This window comes from Octopus sinensis, linkage group LG4, assembly GCF_006345805.1.
Source record: "Octopus sinensis linkage group LG4, ASM634580v1, whole genome shotgun sequence".
NCBI classification, from domain to species: Eukaryota; Metazoa; Mollusca; class Cephalopoda; order Octopoda; family Octopodidae; genus Octopus; species Octopus sinensis.
In genome coordinates, this window is record NC_043000.1 from 12,857,149 (window position 1) to 12,877,148 (window position 20,000).

The 20,000-nt window shown below is 39.0% G+C and overlaps 1 protein-coding gene across 1 annotated transcript in view; it reads right to left on the reverse strand.

Moving 5' to 3' along the window:
- LOC115210244 overlaps positions 1–20,000 on the reverse strand; it is a 47,617-nt gene that overhangs the window by 5,367 nt on the left and 22,250 nt on the right. The window contains exons 2-5 of the mRNA XM_036502678.1: positions 11,458–11,572; positions 9,596–9,734; positions 6,177–6,330; positions 4,144–4,352 (exon numbers count right to left, since the gene is read on the reverse strand). Of these exons, the coding sequence (XP_036358571.1) occupies positions 4,144–4,352; positions 6,177–6,330; positions 9,596–9,734; positions 11,458–11,572 (617 nt within the window). The remainder of the gene's footprint in view (positions 1–4,143; positions 4,353–6,176; positions 6,331–9,595; positions 9,735–11,457; positions 11,573–20,000) is intronic.

Sequence of the window (20,000 nt, forward strand, 5' to 3'; positions counted from 1 at the left end):
AAACTTGACCTAGTTCGATATGGTTATTCAATAAGTTTCTATGTTTACTATGCTTTAGAATTTCGTACGTCTCCATGGAGCATAGTTGACAACCAACCCTACTATTTTTATACGGAATTGCTCTCCTAACTATTTCCCAATTAAGGGTATAATTTTTGTTATTATTTTTGAGTTCCCAGATTTTGTTTGAAAGTGTGGTGGTACCAGCTTTATGACGTAATTTAAAAGTCGAGATGTGATTTCTAACTCTGGCTAAAAAATTAATTGTACAGCCAATGTAAAAATATTTGTTATATATATATATATGAATATATATGTATATATATATACATATACATATGTATATAAAACATATATATGTATATGTGTATTGCGTGTGTATGTTTGTGTGTCTGTATTTGTCTCTCCACTATCGCTTGACAACCGATGCTGGTGTGTTTACGTCCCCCATAACTTAGCGGTTCGGCGAAAGAGAACGATAGAAGAAGTACTAGGCTTACAAAGAATAAGTCCTAGAGTCGATTTGCTCGACTAAAGGGTGATGCCCCAGCATGGCCGCAGTCAAATGATCGAAATAAGTAAAAGAATGAAAGAAATACACACACATATACATACATATATATGAGCATGTATATGTGTATGTATATATATATTTATATATGCACACACACACACCACACACACACACACACACACACACACACACACACACACGCATGTATACGCGCACACACACACATAGATATGGAAGTCGGCTTGTCACGTCACCATGAGCTGTAATCCCAGAAATTCATTAATAGTGAAACTAGAAATATGTTTACATATATCGAACTTAATTTCATAAGCCTTCAGCAATGTTATGATTGTTAGCAAGCTAACAGGGGACTTTAGTGAAGGAGAAACTGCCGAGGTTAGAAACTTATTAATGTCCATGATCTTTGAATCTTCAAACCACGCAAGATATTGTCTATCTGGCGTCTGAGTGACAGCATAACGGATAATAGCATATTTATGTATGTAGAAGTTCTCAGTCATTTAATCATTTCAGATCCAAGGTTAAAGCAGGGTTAGTTCACAGGTTAATAATCTAATAATTTGATGGAGATGTTTGTCATTAAAAGGAAGATAATTACTCGGACAATGTTGGTACCGCGTTTTACAAACCAATTGACATATTGACCCGGTTATGTATGTATGTATGTATATGCATGCATGAATGCATGTATGTATGTATGTATGTATGTATGTATGTATGTATGTATGTATGTAGTATGTATGTATGTGTGTGTATGTATTATGTATGTGTGTGTATGTATGTATGTATGTATGTATGTATGTATGTATGTATGTATGTATGTGTATGTATTATGTATGTGTGTGTGTGTGTGCGTGCGTGCATGCATGTATGTCGTTATTCAGTTTTCTTTCAAACCTTCTTGTCAATAAAGAGCCGGTTTCTAACATAGATCCAAGGCTCCTTCATTGGAATTTCAACAAGTCAACAGGGTATTTTTGTATGTATGTATGTATGTATGTATGTATGTATGTATGTATGTATGTATGTATGTATGTATGCATGCATGCATGTATGTATGTATGTATTTATGTTTGCAGATTTATATGTTTTTTTTATGTATGTATTCTTATGCATATTGTTGCATGTCTAGACATCCTCGTATATACTTAAATGGCAAACTTCTGGAAAATTTTACAGATATTTACAGTTCCAGTGATCGATTGAACCTGTAGTCTTCTAATCAGCTTTCTCCTTTCTGGTTTTGAGAAGTCTAATTTCTCAAGATTGGTATTTAGGCAGTGTGTTACACATCCTAGTGCCCCAATAATTACAGGTATAAATCTGTACTTGTAATCTGGAAAGATTAGCTTTAGATTCCTCAATAGTTCCGCGTAGATGTTTTCCTTTCCGTTAATCTTTAGCCTTATGTTAACATCCACAGGCAGCTGATTTCCACAACTGTACACAGTTTCTCTTCCATATCCTAAATTACTCTGTCAGGTCTATTAAGTTTACATCTTATTGAGGTTTTCATTGGGACATTCCACCAATACACCTTTTTATCATGAACTAGCAGTATCGCCCGGCGTTGCTCGGGTTTGTTTCGACCCTTTAGAATTGGAATTTTTGAAAAGTAAAAATTTTGCATTATGCAACTTCTTATTCTCTTTAAGTGAACATTTTTCTGGTTGAAATACACCTAAAAATGGCGACACAGCAGTAAAAAAATCGTAAAAAATAGGGATTTTCATAGAAAAGAAGCACCTTTTTGATGTAAATAATTTTTGGTGTTAACATGGTCCGATTTGAATTTTTTCTTCTACGGAAGGAAGAGCAAGCCTTCTTCTATCATACTCTCAATTTTGGTCAACTTGCGCCGCAAGGTCTCGGAAGAGATAGTGTTAATTGAAGGCTACCAAACCTGCCATACACAGACAACTTCAGCTTTATATATAGAGAGAGACTAGCTTAAGAGCAGCACTCCGTGCGAACTTTTAAACTAGATCCTGCGGAGGGCTAATTGAATGAGTAAGGAGAGCTAAATAGCATGACTATTATACGTCTACAATGACTATGGAGGCGCAATGGCCCAGTGGTTAGGGCAGCAGACTCGCGGTCATAGGATCGCGGTTTCGATTCCCAGACTGGGCGTTGTGAGTGTTTATTGAGCGAAAACACCTAAAAGCTCCACGAGGCTCCGGCAGGGGATGGTGGTGATCCCTGCTGTACTCTTTCACCACAACTTTCTCTCACTCTTACTTTCTGTTTCTGTTGTACCTGTATTTCAAAGGGCCGGCCTTGTCACTCTCTGTGTCACGCTGAATATCCCCGAGAACTACGTTAAGGGTTACACGTGTCTGTGGAGTGCTCAGCCACTTACACGTTAATTTCACGATCAGGCTGTTCCGTTGATTCGGATCAACCGGAACCCTCGTCGTCGTAACCGACGGAGTGCTTCCCCCACAATGCCACATGTGGTGTTTGATCAGAGGTTAAGAAAGGCTTGGAATTAATTCTCCAATGCAATCATTCTACTGTTCCAGTCCCAAGTTGAATTCCAACTGTTGGCTAATTTGTCCCAAAGTTCTATCACGACATAAAATTAACGAGGCGAATGTCATTTATCTTCCCTTTGATCTCTGACGTCATCAGACAAACGCCACTAAGATGGACCTGAATCAGCCAAGCTTTACCTGCTAGAAATAGCAACCCCACAGCAGGCAGAAACGTTAGCGCGCCGAGCGAAATGCGTGGCCGTATTTCGTCTGCCGTTACGTTCTGAGTTCAAATTCCGCCGAGGTCGACTTTGCCTTTCATCCTTTCGGGGTCGATAAATTAAGTACCAGTTTCGCACTGGGGTCGATGTAATCGACTTAATCCCTTTGTCTGTCCTTGTTTGTCCCCCTCTGTGTTTGGCCCCTTGTGGGCAATAAAGAAATAAGAAATAGCAACCCACATGTTTTTAAGTTAGATCCCAATGCTGGATGCTCAAGAACCAAATGAAGGGCAGATATTCAATCCCGGGATCATCCTGATTCCAAAAAGGTATTATATGCCTATGTAGAGCAAATATAGGCTGAGATAGAGGGGTCCTAGACGGACAGACAGAATTTCGCTTTTATTATATATGTTTATACGTATGTATGTATGTATGTATGTATGTATGTATGTATGTATGTATGTATGTATGTATGCATGTATGTGTATTTGTGCGTGCATATATGTATGCATATATATACGTCTGAGCGCGTGCATGCGTTTATTCAAGTATGTATGCTTATATGTACACACACACACACACACAGTTGAAAATGCTTTGAGTTCCATGGAAAATGAACTTTATACGTGTATAGAGTTTAATATTTATAACAATTTTGCTGACAGTGACTTCGAGGTTAAGTCAGCAGTGGTTTATTTCAACAATGGTATTTGTACACATGCTGCTATTCAGGGTAAATTATGCTTTCTGAATTGACTTTCATTCTCCCTAGATCAGATCCAGTTGGAACTCTATTCAGCGACTTTTCCCATTGCCTTTAGAGTTCTGGATCTCTTTCTCCCACTATACATAACTACATAATCGTTTGGAATGCAGTTTTTTTGTGTAATGAAAATTTAGTTCCTACCTTCTTGGTCCAGCTTTTCGGAATGTACGACATTATGAGGTGCCCCAGTTCGTGGGACAAACAGTTTTCATGAGATCGATACGGGTCTTGATCATCACAGAGCACAACATGATCCAAGCATACACTCCTTGAGAGAGTCAGTCCAGCCACACGTTCGTATTTGCGTCCGTCGTGGGTACACGTTATTTGGCAAAGCCCATCACATTTACCTGTTATATAATAAAACAAAATAGAGAAAATTGTCAACCCATTTTTTTGCTTTTTATTTTTTTTACTGATGTCATGTTTATTTGTGTTTTAGAGAAACTGAAAATCTTAGCGATTAATTCGTTATTTGTGTTTTGCTAAGGAAATTCTCGACCCGATGTATAGGTTTTAACTCCCGTATATTATCGTAGCAATGCAAATGATAATTTTGGTTCGTTAACTTGTAATAGTGAGTGACTGGGTGATTTAAAATCCTTTTAAGAGTTGTATTGATTAGGAAGAGAGAGATGGCTCCTCAGTGGCTCAAGGTAGCACTTGAACTTACCACTCCTATAGAAGCTTAAACAACAAAGCCAAAAGTGTCGCCCACATAAAAGCGTTACTCAGAGTGGACCGCACCTCGTTCATCTCAGCTACGTTTCTGTTGACCCTATCAAGTTTGTTTGCAAGACAAAAGTTTCAGTAACGATTTTCTCGTATATTAAATAATTTACCCCTCGATTACTTGACACTCGTATCACATTGAAATGTATTTGATAAACTGTTCCCTAGTTTTAGAAATTACTTTTGTCGACTTCCTTTAATAAAATAAATGGCTCACAAGCAATTTAAGAATTGGCTTACATATCATTTAATAATAATAATAATAATAATAATAATAATAATAATAATAATATAATAATAATAATAAAATAATAATAATAATAATAATAATAATAATAATAATAATAATAATAATAATAATAATAATAATAATTATTATTATTATTATTATTATTATATTATTATTATCATTCAGTAGTTTTATTTTTATAGCGTGCTTTCACTTCACTACCGAGCGCAGCTCTGTGTGCCTTGGGTATGTGCTGTGATTTGTTGTGATGCTCTGATGGTTATTGTATGGAAAGTGTTCTGCGTAGGATGTGTGCAGTGCCTAGTAGTGCAATTTTCTGTATGTTATATGTGTTTGTAAGTCCTGGTATCATTATTATTATTATTATTATTATTATTATTATTATTATTATTATTATTATTATTATTATTATTATTATATTTCCGACCAGGCCATCAGATGTTAGTTAAGTTAAATTTTTGGCTCAAAAAGCAAAAAGCAAGGCCATGTAGGGGGACATGGAGATTATGTACAGGGTGGTGTTCATACAAAGAGTTCAGGCCATTTGTGGTCAAGGGAGACTTTGAACCGAGCGGTCGTCGGCATCTTCACTATCTCGTCCGGCAGCTTATTCTACGGATCCGCAACCCGGACGGAGAAAGCCCCTCTCCTTCGATTGAGATGAAATCGTCGCAGATAGAGCTTTTCGGAGTGACCCCGCATCCGACGTTCTGGAGCAGGAGTGAAGAACAGCTCTTTCGAGAGGTTACACTTTCCGCTTATGATGTTGTGAGCAAGAATGAGATCACCGCGGCGTCGTCGTTTTTCTAGAGAATAAAGGTCGAGCATCTTCAGCCTTTCTTCATAAGACAAATTCTTGAGACCAAATACCATGTTGCTACACATCGCTAGTCACAATGCGCTTCGCATTGTATTAGCCTTCGATGACGCCACCCCGCTGGCTAAGCGAGCCGGCCAACAGAAGAAAGAGTGAGAGAAAGATGTGGTGAAAGAGTACAGCAGGGATCACCCCCCCCCCACCACCACCGCCGGAGCCTCGTGGATCTTTATGTGTTTTCGCTCAATAAACACTCACAATGCCCGGTCTGGGAGTCAAAACTGCGATCCTACGACCGCGAGTCCGCTGCCCTAACCACTGGGCCATTGTGCCTCCACACATCATGTAATACCAGTAATTCAAGAATTGGCTTACCTTTGCACTCCGGCAGATCAGCAAATCGCTTAAATTCTGGATAAATCGTTGGACCTTCGCTCTTGGCAAATACACCAACTCCTTTTGATTTGGTGATTGATTCAAAGATCTCTTTTGGCATGTATTGAACCATCTTACTTACTGTTATGGCTGCCTGGTCACGAGAAAACACGAAATGTTTTTAAAAAATTAGTTTGACATTTTTACGAAAACTGTAATCACAACGGACGTTCAATCGCTCATATATGACATAAAAAATCATGCTATAAAAAATCATAATTTTTTATTAGACTCATTTATCACGATACGTAAAATAGTTCGTATGCCATGAAGAGAGATGAGTTTAGATATATTGGGGAAGGTTATTTTGAAGAACCTATCACATCATCCGCTTGATTTGTTGCAAACATAGATACGTAATTATCCAGTTTACCGCAGATTTTGCTCATAACATTGTTTCTGTTTAGCACTTATAAATTAAGAAATGAAAAAAGTCGATGAAAACACATTAGTTGATACTCTATTACTCTCTTTTACTCGTTTACTTGTTTCAGTCATTTGACTGTAGCCATGCTGGAGCACCGCCTTTAGTCGAGCAAATCGACCCCAGGACTTATTCTTTGTAAGCCTAGTACTTATTCTACCGGTCTCTTAGAACCGCTAAGTTACGAGGACGTAAACACACCAGCATCGGTCGTCAAGCGATGTTAGGGGGACAACACAGACACACAAACACACACACACACACAACACACACACACACACACACACATATATATATATATATGTATGTATGTAATATATATATATATATATATATATATTATATATATATATATATATATATATATATACATACATACATATATATGACGGGCTTCTTTCAGTTTCCGTCTACCAAATCCATTCGCAAGGCTTTGGTCGGCCCGAGGCTATAGTAGAAGACACTTGCCCAAGGTGCCACGCAGTGGGACTGAACCCGGAACCATGTAGTTTGTAAGCAAGCTACTTACCACACAGCCACTCCTACGCCTAATATAATTTTCTTGCATAGGATTCTTCCTTATATAGAAAACTGACTTAACAATTGGAAAATTAGTTATAGTAGTTATCGTAATAGCAAAACATCAACCCAGCATTAATATATTGATACTACGCATGGCTGAAGGCGCATGGCTCAGTGGTTAGAGCGTCGAGCTTACGATCGTGAGGTTGTGAGCTCGAATCCCGGACCGGGCTGCGTGTTGTGTTCTTGAGCAAGGCACTTTATTTCACGTTGCTCCAGTTCACTCAGCTGTAGAAATGAGTTGCGACGTCACTGGTGCCAAGCTGTATCGACCTTTGTCTTTCCCTTGGATAACACTGGTGGCGTGGAGAGGGGAGGCTGGTATGCATGGGCGACTGCTGGCCTTCCATAAAAACAACCTTGCCCAGACTTGTGTCTAGGAGGGTAACTTTCTAGGTGCAATCCCATGGTCACTCATGACCGAAGGGGGTCTTTAACCCTTTACATCCGAGTAATAAGTAGGAACATTTGTTGATTACTTGAATTTAACAGTCAACATTTATTAATCCAACTTCATTACAAAGACTTCATTTATTTGGTTCTTTACCACCATAAAAAAAAACAATATCAGACGTCTCTAGTAATACTTTCACTCAGAAGATAAGACCGTGAAGGTCTACAAACGTTGATGGACTAGGAAATTTGTTACTAAAAATAATAATAATAAATCAGACAAAAGCCTAACACGGAAATACTAAAAATTTTGGATATTTACCTTTTGACCGACAGATTTAAAAAATAATTTTTGTAACTAAACACTTTCAAATTTCGGACACTGGTAGAATGTGTCATATAAAACATATTTTACTCTTAGTATTTTTGAGAAAAACTTATATTTATGAAGTAATTTCACGTTAAAGTAGTCCTATTTCGGTAACTTCAACCAATCAATGACGTGTATTCAGCTGAATAAAATTACTGCCGTTGTTGTCAACAACTATCGGCGGTGTATTTTTCGGTTGTCACTGTTATTTATGACATCGTTCGTGTGTTTGTACTGGTTTTAGCTTTAAGGTCTTAGGGTTAGGGTTAGGGTGTTAAGGTTAGGATTTTAGGGCTAGGGTTAGGGTTTTAGGGTTAGGGTTAAGGTTTTAGGGTTAGGATTAGGGTTTTAGGGTTAGGTTTGTCATAAATAACAGTGACAAGCGAAATATACACCGCCGGAAGTTCTTGTTGACAAACAATAGCAGTAATTTTATTCAGCTGAATACACGTCATTGATTGGTTTAAATTACCGAAATACTACAACTTTAACGTGAAATAACTTCCTAAATATAAGTTTTTCTCAAAAACGCTAAGAGTAAAAGATGTTTTATATGACACATTCTACCAGTGTCCGAAGTTTGAAAGTGTTTAGTTACAAAAAATTATTTTAAAAATCTGTCGGTCAAAAAGTAAAGACCCAAACAAAATTTGTAATAAAAGATATAACTAGAACACGGCGTATTCAATGCAACATATATACACACACGCACATTTATACTAAAAATGCGTTGAAAAGGACATATTTTAAACTTCGTTAAGGTGAACGACAGCGAAAACTGTCCTTGGTCAGTGAGTGCTCCAATATGCACTAAAATTCATTCAGTAAAACGTTTTTATACGAAAACTTTTTTCTGTGTGTAAACTTCTCAGTAATATATGATTTTCTCTCTCTTTTAAATATATGTGTGTGTAAAACTCACCTTGTGAAAGCAAACATTAATATTTTTAGAGTAAAACAGTTATATGAAAACATTTGTGATGTGAAAATATATTTTTGTATTTTTACCTTTGTAGTAAAAGATATATTTACCTCCTATGTTAAAAAATAAAAAAAATTCTTTTATTCAAATATGTGTGGTTCTAGTCGATTAAAGGTGGTGTTTTTAGTCGCATTATAGATGCTTTTCAAATGGTCTATCTTTCCTGAATATCTCTAGTCTGATTTCCATTCTCCTTCTTTATTTTCTGCTGACCAGAACATACACACACACAATGTATATCTATCTATCTATCTATCTATCTATCTATCTATCTATCTATCTATCTATCTATCTATCTATATATCTATCTATCTATCTATCTATCTATCTATCTATCTATCTATCTATCTATCTATCTATCTATATATATATCTATATATCTATATATATATATATATTTAAATTTATTGCATTTTGAACTCTTGCTTGTTATTTTTCCTATATATATATACTTATACATATACATACATACATACATATATATATATATATATATATATGTATGTATGTATATATAAACATGCATATATGAATAATGAAAGTGAAAATGATATGCATATTACATTTAAATATATGAGAATAACAGAAGTTAACAAGATTGGACCTACTTTTTTGTGCGCCAGCTTTGACACCAGACTGCTTGCTAGAACTTCGAGTCTCGGTGGTGGAACATCATGCCAGTGTATCTCTCCACCATATGTGATATAAGCTGTGGAGAAGTGGGCATCGGACCTTACTTCTTCAATACTGTGGAAGTGAAAACGAGAAGAATTGTTCAACACATTATAGAATATAAAAATTAGATAATTATTTTAAAATGTATGCACACACACACACTCACACACACATTCACACATACACACATGTACACACATATACGCACGCGCGCGCACAAAGAGACATGATTTTTGTATATTTTGGAAAGATCTCTCATAAAAGACTCAATGCAAATTTGTGTAAGCTGTATCAGTACGTATATATGGCTGTATATTTATCTATCCATATACATATATTGTTTGTTTTTATGCATGTGTGTATGTGTGTGTATGTATGTATGTATGTATGTATGTATGTATGTATGTATGTATGCATGTGTGTGTGTATGTATGTATGTATGTATGTATGTATGTATGTATGTATGTATGTATGTATGTATGTATGTATGTGTGTATCTATCTCTTTCTCTCTCTCTATAAATATATTCTGTGTATGTATGTATGTGTGTATGTATGTATGTATGTATGTATGTATGTATGTATGTATCTATGTATGGTTTTTAATATAACTGAACGTAAAAACAAGCATTATATATATGTACACACACACATATATAATGGTGGGTGGAAGTGAAAGGTGTGAACTCCACTCAGGAGGCAAATAAGGAGAAAGGAAATTAGATTAGAGATATTCGAGAAAGAGAGGCATTGCGAAAAGCATCTATAATGCAACTAAAAAATACCCCCTTCAATCAAACTCATATTCATAGAAAGCTGATATTACTTTACCTCAGATTTTCTTTGCATGTTCTTATTTCAACATTTCTTCTCTTATTTTATCTACTTAATTTTTACACCTACTTTTCCTTCTTACCCCAGTTTTTCCTTTTCTCATCTTCATTATTCCATTGACAGAGGTTAATTTCCCTTAATTGTATTTGGTTTCCATTCCCTCAGCGTCAATTTACAGTGTTTCCCCCAGCATCTTTATTATCTCTATTGAAACAAAGTTGCTTCTGAGGACGAGTTTGTAGTGATGCCATTTTGGAAGTCTTCAGTGCGCATGCGCAGAGTTGGATTTCTTCCAGCAGGCCGCCAGAAGTTTCCTCATGCGCATGCGCAGAGAAATACCAACAGCAAGATTTCCCGCTGTATCGAACTCTTTCGCAGCTGCAGCCGAATTGAACGGACGCGTTCTCATAGATCTCCCAAGCAAGCAAGCCAACACGTGGCGAAGCTACACTACGCTGGAACGAGACAGCATTTGGCTCACACCATTTTAACTATTGTGACTAGCTCCATGGCCCATGGCTACCGGTTCGCCCTGAAGGAAATATATGTATATATATTATTGCGGATCCAGAAAAATTAATATCATTTATGCTGTTGAAGATATTCGAAGTCTTGGTTTTCCTTCGACAAATAATTTAACGTAACGGGATGAGACCTCCACCCCCCAAGTGTTCCAGACCTTACATCCTGTTACAAGTTATTCACTTGAACGGAAGCAGTAATTTGAAAATACAACTTTTTCGAAATATTTTTCATTTTTATTTCGTGTAGAGACAAACAAATCCTGAAAACCTGCAAAACTATGATAATATTTCTGTAATTTGGTGTATTTCTCAAATAGTAATGGGATTTGTGGTAAATACTGTGGTCGTTACACTTTCTCCTCGGTGCTACTTTCCAGACAGTTGAATATCTTACTGCGTCAGTCACGGCAGCAGTTCTCGTCTTTATTGCTTACTTACCTTTCTAAATATTTTACATTGTTTCTATCGTCCCAGATGTCGCTTCGGCTTGGAGGTGGCAGTATTCCCCACAGACCTGAAAAGTGAACGGAATGTTTATAAAGATGATCGAAAATCACAAGAAGTGTTTAAGTGTTAGCATTAACATTAATTTAAGGACAAATGTGTGCATGTATACGCATAATGTGTGGCTGTGTGGTAAGTAGCTTGCTTACCAACCACATGGTTCCGAGTTCAGTCCCACTGCGTGGCACCTTGGGCAAGTGTCTTCTGCTATAGCCTCGAGCCGACCAATGCCTTGTGAGTGGATTTGGTAGACGGAAACTGAAAGAAGCCTGTCGTATATATATGTGTGTATATATATATATATATATATATATATATATATATATATATATATATATATATATATGTTTGTGTATATGTTTGTGTTTCTGTGTTTGTCCTCCCACCATCGCTTGACAACCGATGCTGGTGTGTTTACGTCCCCGTCACTTAGCGGTTCGGCAAAAAGAGACCGATAGAATAAGTACTGGGCTTACAAAGAAAAAGTCCCGGGGTCGATTTGCTCGACTAAAGGTGGTGCTCCAGCATGGCCCCAGTCAAATGACTGAAACAAGTAAAAGAGTAAAAGGGTACTCACACACACATTGGGCGGGTACGCATATCCACTTATTTAAATACACGTTGGCTTGTGGAATGTGAAATAGTTTCGTATATGTGCGTGTATAAATATGAATAAATACGTACACGGCATTACAATTGTGGATGGGTGGATGTGCGTAAGCGGGTATAAGTGTTGGCATTGATTGTCTATATCTATAAAGGTAATTTCTGTGGGAATGTGGGAATAATAAACCCCTTGTCTTTGGATAGTAGTAGTAGTAGTAGTAGTAGTAGTAGTAGTAGTAGTAGTAATAGTAGTAGTAGTGGTGGTGGTGGTGGTGGTAGCAGTAGTAGTAGTAGTGGTGGTGGTTGTGGTGGTGGTAGCAGTAGTAGTAGTAGTAGTAGTAGTAGTGGTGGTGGTGGTGGTGGTAGCAGTAGTAGTAGTAGTAGTAGTTGTAGTGGTGGTGGTGGTGGTGGTAGCAGTAGTAGTAGTGGTGGTGGTGGTGGTGGTGGTTGTGGTGGTGGTAGCAGTAGTAGTAGTAGTAGTAGTAGTGGTGGTGGTGGTGGTGGTAGCAGTAGTAGTAGTAGTAGTAGTTGTAGTGGTGGTGGTGGTGGTGGTAGCAGTAGTAGTAGTGGTGGTGGTGGTGGTGGTGGTGGTGGTGGTAGTAGTAGTAGTAGTAGTAGTAGTAGTAGTAGTAGTAGTAGTAGTAGTAGTAGTAATAGTGGTGGTGAAGATGGTGTATGCGATTGTTGTTGTCTGATCCCAAGTCAGCACCGATCAAAAACCAGTGTTCAAACCGCGACCATCCTGTCTTTTGTTTTCATGGATTGTGCAAGCTAGACTTCATTATTCAATCTGCTAGTGTTTCTACTTGATAGGGAGGGGATAATTTGGGGAAGATTTGGTTGCTATTTCTTTCAGATGGCTCGTGTTGCCGTTATTGTTATTGTCGTTGGTGGTGGTAGTGGCGATGGTAGTAGTATTGGTTGTGGTAGTAGTAGTGGTGGTGGTAGTATTGTTGTTGGCGATGCTGATGTCGTTGATAGTAGTACTGATGATGGTGATGGCAGCGATGGGGAAATGGTGGCAGTGGTGATTATGGTAGTGTTGGTAGTAGTGGTAGTGGTGGTGGTAGTAGTGTTGTTGGTGGTGCTGATGTCGTTGATGGTAGTCATCATCATCATTGTTCGACCGTGGTCGAGACAATGGAATTTACCATGCTACGCCAGACTTCACGGTCCATCATGGCATTACGGAGGTCCTGTTGCTGGATGCCTGTATCCCTGGAGATTACATCAGGGTAGGAGAGTGTGCGCCCTCTGGTACTGCGAGTAGATGGCTTCCAGAGGAGAAGAGTAGAAATTACTTCTTTTTCAGCTCTACAACAATGTCCAGCAAACTGGACTCTCCTACCTTTCACAAGAGATGACACAGGTGGTAGTTTCCCATATATTTGCATTTTGGTTGGATGGCGCTTCCACGAGAGATTTTGAGCTCTCATAAGGAGGCGAGTGTAGGTTCCATCCAACCGCCTCTCAAGCTTCTTTGATAACGTCCAGGTTTCTGAGCCATATAGTAGAATTGGTTCGACTGTGGCTTTGAAGATTTCAAGTTTGAAGTCTCTACTTAGATTTGATGACCAGATCTTATGCATGTCATTACAGGCTGACCAGGCCATACCCTTTCTAGTTAGAAAGTCTTTTCCAGATGATGATATGTATGACCCAAGATATTTATAATCAGAGACCATATTTAAGGGCGCGTTGTTGAGAGTATGGATGATGCAATCACTGTTGGACAGACACTTGTTTATGTATTCAGTTTTGGCTTCATTGAGGTAAAGACCTACACAATTTGAGGCTTGTTCAAGAGATTGTAAAAGAGACTGGGCATGATGGTGATGGCAGCGATGGGGTAATGGTGGTAGTGGTGGTTGTGGTAGTGTTGGTATTAGTAGTGGTGGTGGTGGTAGTAGTGTGGTTGGTGGTGCTGATGTTGATGGTAGTGCTGATGATGGTGATGGCAGCGATGGGGTAATGGTGGTAGTGGTGGTTGTGGTAGTGTTGGTAGTAGTTGTGGTGGTGGTGGTAGTAGTGTGGTTGGTGATGCTGATGTTGATGGTAGTGCTGATGATGGTGATGGCAGCGATGGGGTAATGGTGGTAGTGGTGATTATTGTAGTGTTGGTAGTAGTGGTAGTGGTGGTGGTAGTAGTGTGGTTGGTGATGGTGATGGTAGTGCCGATGATGGTGATGGCAGCGATGGGGTAATGGTGGTAGTGGTGGTTGTGGTAGTGTTGGTAGTAGTTGTGGTGGTGGTGGTAGTAGTGTGGTTGGTGATGCTGATGTTGATGGTAGTGCTGATGATGGTGATGGCAGCGATGGGGTAATGGTGGTAGTGGTGATTATTGTAGTGTTGGTAGTAGTGGTAGTGGTGGTGGTAGTAGTGTGGTTGGTGATGGTGATGGTAGTGCCGATGATGGTGATGGCAGCGATGGGGTAATGGTGGTAGTGGTGGTTGTGGTAGTGTTGGTAGTAGTTGTGGTGGTGGTGGTAGTGTGTGTTGGTGATGCTGATGTTGATGGTAGTGCTGATGATGGTGATGGCAGCGATGGGGTAATGGTGGTAGTGGTGGTTGTGGTAGTGTTGGTAGTAGTAGTGGTGGTGGTGGTAGTAGTGTGGTTGGTGGTGCTGATGTTGATGGTAGTGCTGATGATGGTGATGGCAGCGATGGGGTAATGGTGGTAGTGGTGGTTGTGGTAGTGTTGGTAGTAGTAGTGGTGGTGGTGGTAGTAGTGTGGTTTGGTGTGCTGATGTTGATGGTAGTGCTGATGATGGTGATGGCAGCGATGGGGTAATGGTGGTAGTGGTGGTTGTGGTAGTGTTGGTAGTAGTTTGTGGTGGTGGTGGTAGTAGTAGTGTGGTTGGTGATGCTGATGTTGATGGTAGTGCTGATGATGGTGATGGCAGCGATGGGGTAATGGTGGTAGTGGTGGTTGTGGTAGTGTTGGTAGTATTGTGGTGGTGGTGGTAGTAGTAGTGGTGGTGGTGATGCTGATGTTGATGGTAGTGCTGATGATGGTGATGGCAGCGATGGGGTAATGGTGGTAGTGGTGGTTGTGGTAGTGTTGGTAGTAGTTTGTGGTGGTGGTGGTAGTAGTAGGTGGTTTGGTGATGCTGATGTTGATGGTAGTGCTGATGATGGTGATGGCAGCGATGGGGTAATGGTGGTAGTGGTGGTTGTGGTAGTGTTGGTAGTAGTTGTGGTGGTGGTGGTAGTAGTAGTGTGGTTGGTGATGCTGATGTTGATGGTAGTGCTGATGATGGTGATGGCAGCGATGGGGTAATGGTGGTAGTGGTGGTTGTGGTAGTGTTGGTAGTAGTTGTGGTGGTGGTGGTAGTAGTAGTGTGGTTGGTGATGCTGATGTTGATGGTAGTGCTGATGATGGTGATGGCAGCGATGGGGTAATGGTGGTAGTGGTGGTTGTGGTAGTGTTGGTAGTAGTTGTGGTGGTGGTGGTAGTAGTAGTGTGGTTGGTGATGCTGATGTTGATGGTAGTGCTGATGATGGTGATGGCAGCGATGGGGTAATGGTGGTAGTGGTGATTATTGTAGTGTTGGTAGTAGTGGTAGTGGTGGTGGTAGTAGTGTGGTTGGTGGTGCTGATGTTGATGGTAGTGCTGATGATGGTGATGGCAGCGATGGGGTAATGGTGGTAGTGGTGGTTGTGGTAGTGTTGGTAGTAGTTGTGGTGGTGGTGGTAGTAGTAGTGTGGTTGGTGATGCTGATGTTGATGGTAGTGCTGATGATGGTGATGGCAGCGATGGGGTAATGGTGGTAGTGGTGGTTGTGGTAGTGTTGGTAGTAGTAGTGGTGGTGGTGGTAGTAGTAGTGTGGTTGGTGATGCTGATGTCGTTGATGGTAGTGCTGATGATGGTGATAGCAACGATGGGTTAATAGTAGCAGTGGTGGTGTTGGTAGTAGTGGTGTTAGTGGTAGTGATGTTGTTGTTGATGTTGGTGGTGGTGGTGTTGCTGGTAGTTGTGGTGGTGGTGGTGGTGGTAGATGGTGGTGGTGGTGGTGGTGGTGGTGGTGGTAATGGTAATGTTGGTGGTGGTGACGTCGGAGGTTGTGCAAGCAATGCTAGTTACGCAGAGAGGGCTTGTGACTGCTGTTGAAGCAGCTACAAACACCGAGCTGAAAGGGGTGACATAGTTCACCTGACAACAGATGGAGACAAGCGTCCAAACGCAGAAGACCCTACAGGTGAAATGGGGAAGGGAACAGTCCCCACCTACAGGATATAATTGCCCATGTTGTAAACCTGTTAAACAAACTTGTTTCAAGGGTGACTAACATTCTCGGGTACTTTCTTTTTTTTTTATAATATATTCATTTCTTATCTTATTTCTTTTTATTTTTTTCACAGGGGACTCGTTTATTACCAGTTGTTTTCTTGTTTGGGTTGGCAGGAAAACAGGCCCTTCCTTCATTGACAAATGGAAACGTGGTTAGGGCTGGGGTACGGGGTACTGTGTGTGTATGTGTGTGTGTGTGTGTGTGAGAGAGAGAGAGAGAGAGAGAGACTGTGTGTATATCTTAAACTTCTGACAAACAGGGTGACATAAAATCACTGAGAAATGTCACTTTGTTAACGCATTGTTGTGTAACAAATTTCATGTACATACGCGCGTGTGTATGTGTGTACGTACGTACGTACGTACGTACGTATGTATGTATGTATGTATGTATGCCATTGTTCAGTTTTTCACGATTTCAAGATTATGCATGTATGTGTGTATGTATGCATGTATGTATGTGTATGCATACACACATAAATACACGTACATACATATATATATATATATATGTAAATACGTATATATGTATATCTATCTATCTATCTATACATTCAGACATATATATATATATATATATATATATCCATACATACATGCGTACACACATACATAATATGCATATCTATATACATAAATATTTATACATACATACATACACACACACACACACACACATATATATATATAGAGAGAGAGAGAGGGGAGAGAGAGAGAGAGAGAGCAATAAGAAAATGGAGGGGAGAGAGAGAGAGAGAGCAATAAGAAAATGGAGGGGATCAATAGGTGCTTCATCAACTTTTAGACATATGTCAATTTATTTACTAAAATGGCAATTACAAGAATATACATACATGTATAACATATTATGTTTTACATATATGATATATTAATATATAAAGATACCAGCAATTAATTCTCCCAGCAGTATATTGGATAGATATTATCCCTTAGTTGGTTGGATTCACAACCTCTAACTTTCTTGAAATATATATATATATATATATATATATATATATATATATATATATATATATATTATATATATATATAAGGAGTTTTCGTCAGCTGACGTAAAGTAATAGGTACGTACTATGAGATGTTCAGTACGTTTACCACAAACACTCTTGCCTGAACTGTGTAACTGAAAGTGAAACGTTGAGACTGCCTATCAGAGGCGGTTGGCGGTGGCTTTTCCTTGAGCAGGTAGATATAGATAAAAGTAAAAAGGAAAAATCAAAACTTTTGGCACTACTTGAAAAGGACATTTGATTTAGATAGAGTGTATGTTTATATTCTTTCTCTATTTAAATTAAATGTCCTTTTCAAGTGAATATATTTATATTCTCAGTCCTTTTCAGGTGATGCCAAACATTTTGCTTTTCATTCTTACTTTAATCTATCTGTCTGTCAGTCTGTCTGTTTGTCTGTCTGTTTGCCTGTTTACCTGTCTGGCAGAATCGTTAGCACGCCGAGCGAAACGCTTAGCAGTATTTCATCTGCCGCCACGTTCTGAGTTCAAATTCCGCCGAGGTCGACTTTGCCTTTCATCCTTTCGGAGTCGATTAAATAAGTACCAGTTACGCACTGGGGTCGATATAATCGACTTAATCCGTTTGTCTGTCCTTGTTTGTCTCCTCTGTGTTTAGCCCCTTGTGGGTAGTAAAGAAATAGGTATTTCGTTTGTCTTTACGTCCTGAGTTCAAATTCCGCCGAGGTCGACTTTGCGTTTCATCCTTTCGGGGGTCGATCTAATCAACTGGCTCCCTCTCCCAAAATTTCGGGCCTTGTGCGTAAAGTAGAAAAAAGATTATTGTTATCAGGTCTCCACAAGCTTTCATCCATTTCTGAGTTTCAACTATTTTAAAACTGCTTCATTAAATTAAATTAAAATTTCAGTTTACACCTACCAAATCCACTTACAAGACTCTGATCGACCCAAGGCTATATTAGAAGACCCAATGTGCCATGCAGTGGGACTGAACCTGGAACTGTAAACTGGAGATGCAAACTGTGTCTAATTTAAATTTAATTAAAAATTAAATTTTACAGAAGCAGTATACTAAGTAGTAGCTGTAGTAGTGGTGGTGGCGGTGGTAGTAGTAGTGGTATTGGTGGTCGTGATCGTGGTGGCGACAGTAGTAGTGGTGGTGGTGGTGGCAGTAGTAGTGGTAGTAATAGAATGATACTTGCATCAATAGTACACCCTCAGTAATAACAGCCCCATATCCTGATTGATATATGGGAAACTAATCCTTATGCAATGCCGGAAACTACAGAAAAAAAAATAACAATTCATTTATGTCGCTGATTTTTAAGTTAGAGATAGGATCGCTAATCGTATGATGATTATCCGTAATCCTGGACGTCAAACGCTTTGTCACGATGTATTACGATTTGCAGGCTCTATCATGAAATATATTTCATTCTAGTGTACTGAATACTCTGATTTTGTTCCTGTAAATATCTATAACCTACGAGTGTGTGTTTGTGTACGGGCGCATGTGTGCATGTATGTATGTATGTATCTATGTATGTATGTATGTATGTATGTATGTATGTATGTATGTATGTATGTATGTGTGAATTTTCATGCGTGTGTAGCAGATATACACACACTATTTTTCTCAATTCTCTCATTGTAAGGTTCGAAGTGAACTACTAGCATCACTAGACACCAGGGTCACTCCTTTAGGCCTCCCTCCACATTTAACACCCTCCCTCCCACAGCCGTCGTGCCATCCCACCCACCCGCCCCTCTCCAACCCCACTCTCAAACATTCCCATTGAACTTTGACACGTTCATCTTCCTCGTTGACATTTAATTAAACGTGGACAACATTTTAACTAATCGGCAGCCTGGTCTTTTTTTTCCAGTTGTTAAACCGAGAAACATGCTTTTGGTGAGGGGAGGGGTTGCAACGCTGGAGCACGTGTTTCGTTGTACATGTCTGCATGCACTGTGACAGAGAGAGAACGAGTGATATATATATATATATATATATATATATAATAATATATATAATATATATATATATATATATATATATATATATATATATAGACAGATATATATATATATATATTTATATTTCCTGAGCGCCATACTAATACAATTGTTTGTTTGTTTCCCACCTGCCTTCGTCTTTTGTCTATTTTCATAAAGCTTCCCGTTATATATATATATATATATATATAATATATTATATATATATAGAGAGAGAGAGAGAGAGAGAGAGAGAGATAGATAGATAGATAGATAGATAGATAGATAGATAGATAGATAGATAGAGAGAGAGGGGTGATAGACAGACAGAGAGTAGGGCCATGTGTGCATATGGTTAAGTGCGTGTGTATGTGTGTAAGTGATTGTGTGTGTTTGCGCATGTGCAATTGTACCTGTTCCCGTAAAGATGCATGCATCGCAAAAATGTGTTTCACTGTAAGCGGGAAAAGCAGAAGGATGCTAGCATTCACACACACACACATACTCAGATTTACGCGCGCGTGCACACACATGCACCCGTACACACATTATACTTATTTATCTTCTTTCTTTCTTTCTTTCTTTCTTCCTTCT